The 595-nt window shown below is 43.2% G+C and overlaps 1 protein-coding gene across 1 annotated transcript in view; it reads right to left on the bottom strand.

The window, feature by feature from the left end:
* Positions 1 to 595, bottom strand: part of LOC107551113 (fibulin-2-like) — a 64,860-nt gene that overhangs the window by 11,417 nt on the left and 52,848 nt on the right. The window contains exon 13 of the mRNA XM_016232607.1: positions 455 to 583. Within this exon, the coding sequence (XP_016088093.1) occupies positions 455 to 583 (129 nt within the window). The remainder of the gene's footprint in view (positions 1 to 454; positions 584 to 595) is intronic.

Genomic DNA, 595 nt, shown 5'->3' with positions numbered 1-595 from the left:
GGGAGCATCTCTCTCTCCCTGCCTTGCTGTCTTATTTCACTCTGCTATAGGAGTAGAAGAGATAAGACATTAGGATAATCTGCACGCTCTATGGAGCATGAGCTGCTGTCAGCTTCATCTATATGCACACTGTTAGTCTGGCTAATCACAGAGAAGATGATGTCTTTTGGGTAATTCAGTCACGGTATCCAAACTGTTTTTAAACCCTTCAAGTGCTTTATTTTGCAGCTGTGGTTTAAGATACTTCTAAAACATTTGAATATGTTTAAGGTCAGAAGTCAGTTTTCCTGTGTTACAGATGTTAATGCTAATGCTAAAAAAAACGTCCTCTTGTATTGCATAGTATTCTGTAAGATCATTTTTGAAGTGGTGTTCTGTTCAGCAAGCCTACTGTGTGAACTTGTGTTTTGACTGTGTATTTGTTGTGTGTGTCAATGCATGTGTTAATACGCACCCACACAGAGCTGGCGAACAGCGTCGTACTGGTAGCCGGTTTGGCAGTCACAGCGGTAGCTCCCGGGCAGGTTGTGACAGATTTGGCCCTCTCCACAGCGGTGGGTGCCCGTCTGACATTCATCTACATCTGTACATATTC

The sequence above is a fragment of the Sinocyclocheilus grahami genome, unplaced genomic scaffold (genome assembly GCF_001515645.1).
Source record: "Sinocyclocheilus grahami isolate Dianchi unplaced genomic scaffold, SAMN03320097.WGS_v1.1 scaffold415.1, whole genome shotgun sequence".
Taxonomy (NCBI): domain Eukaryota; kingdom Metazoa; phylum Chordata; class Actinopteri; order Cypriniformes; family Cyprinidae; genus Sinocyclocheilus; species Sinocyclocheilus grahami.
The sequence above is the reverse complement of the archived record's forward strand: the minus strand, read 5'-3'. Positions and strand labels throughout refer to the sequence as shown.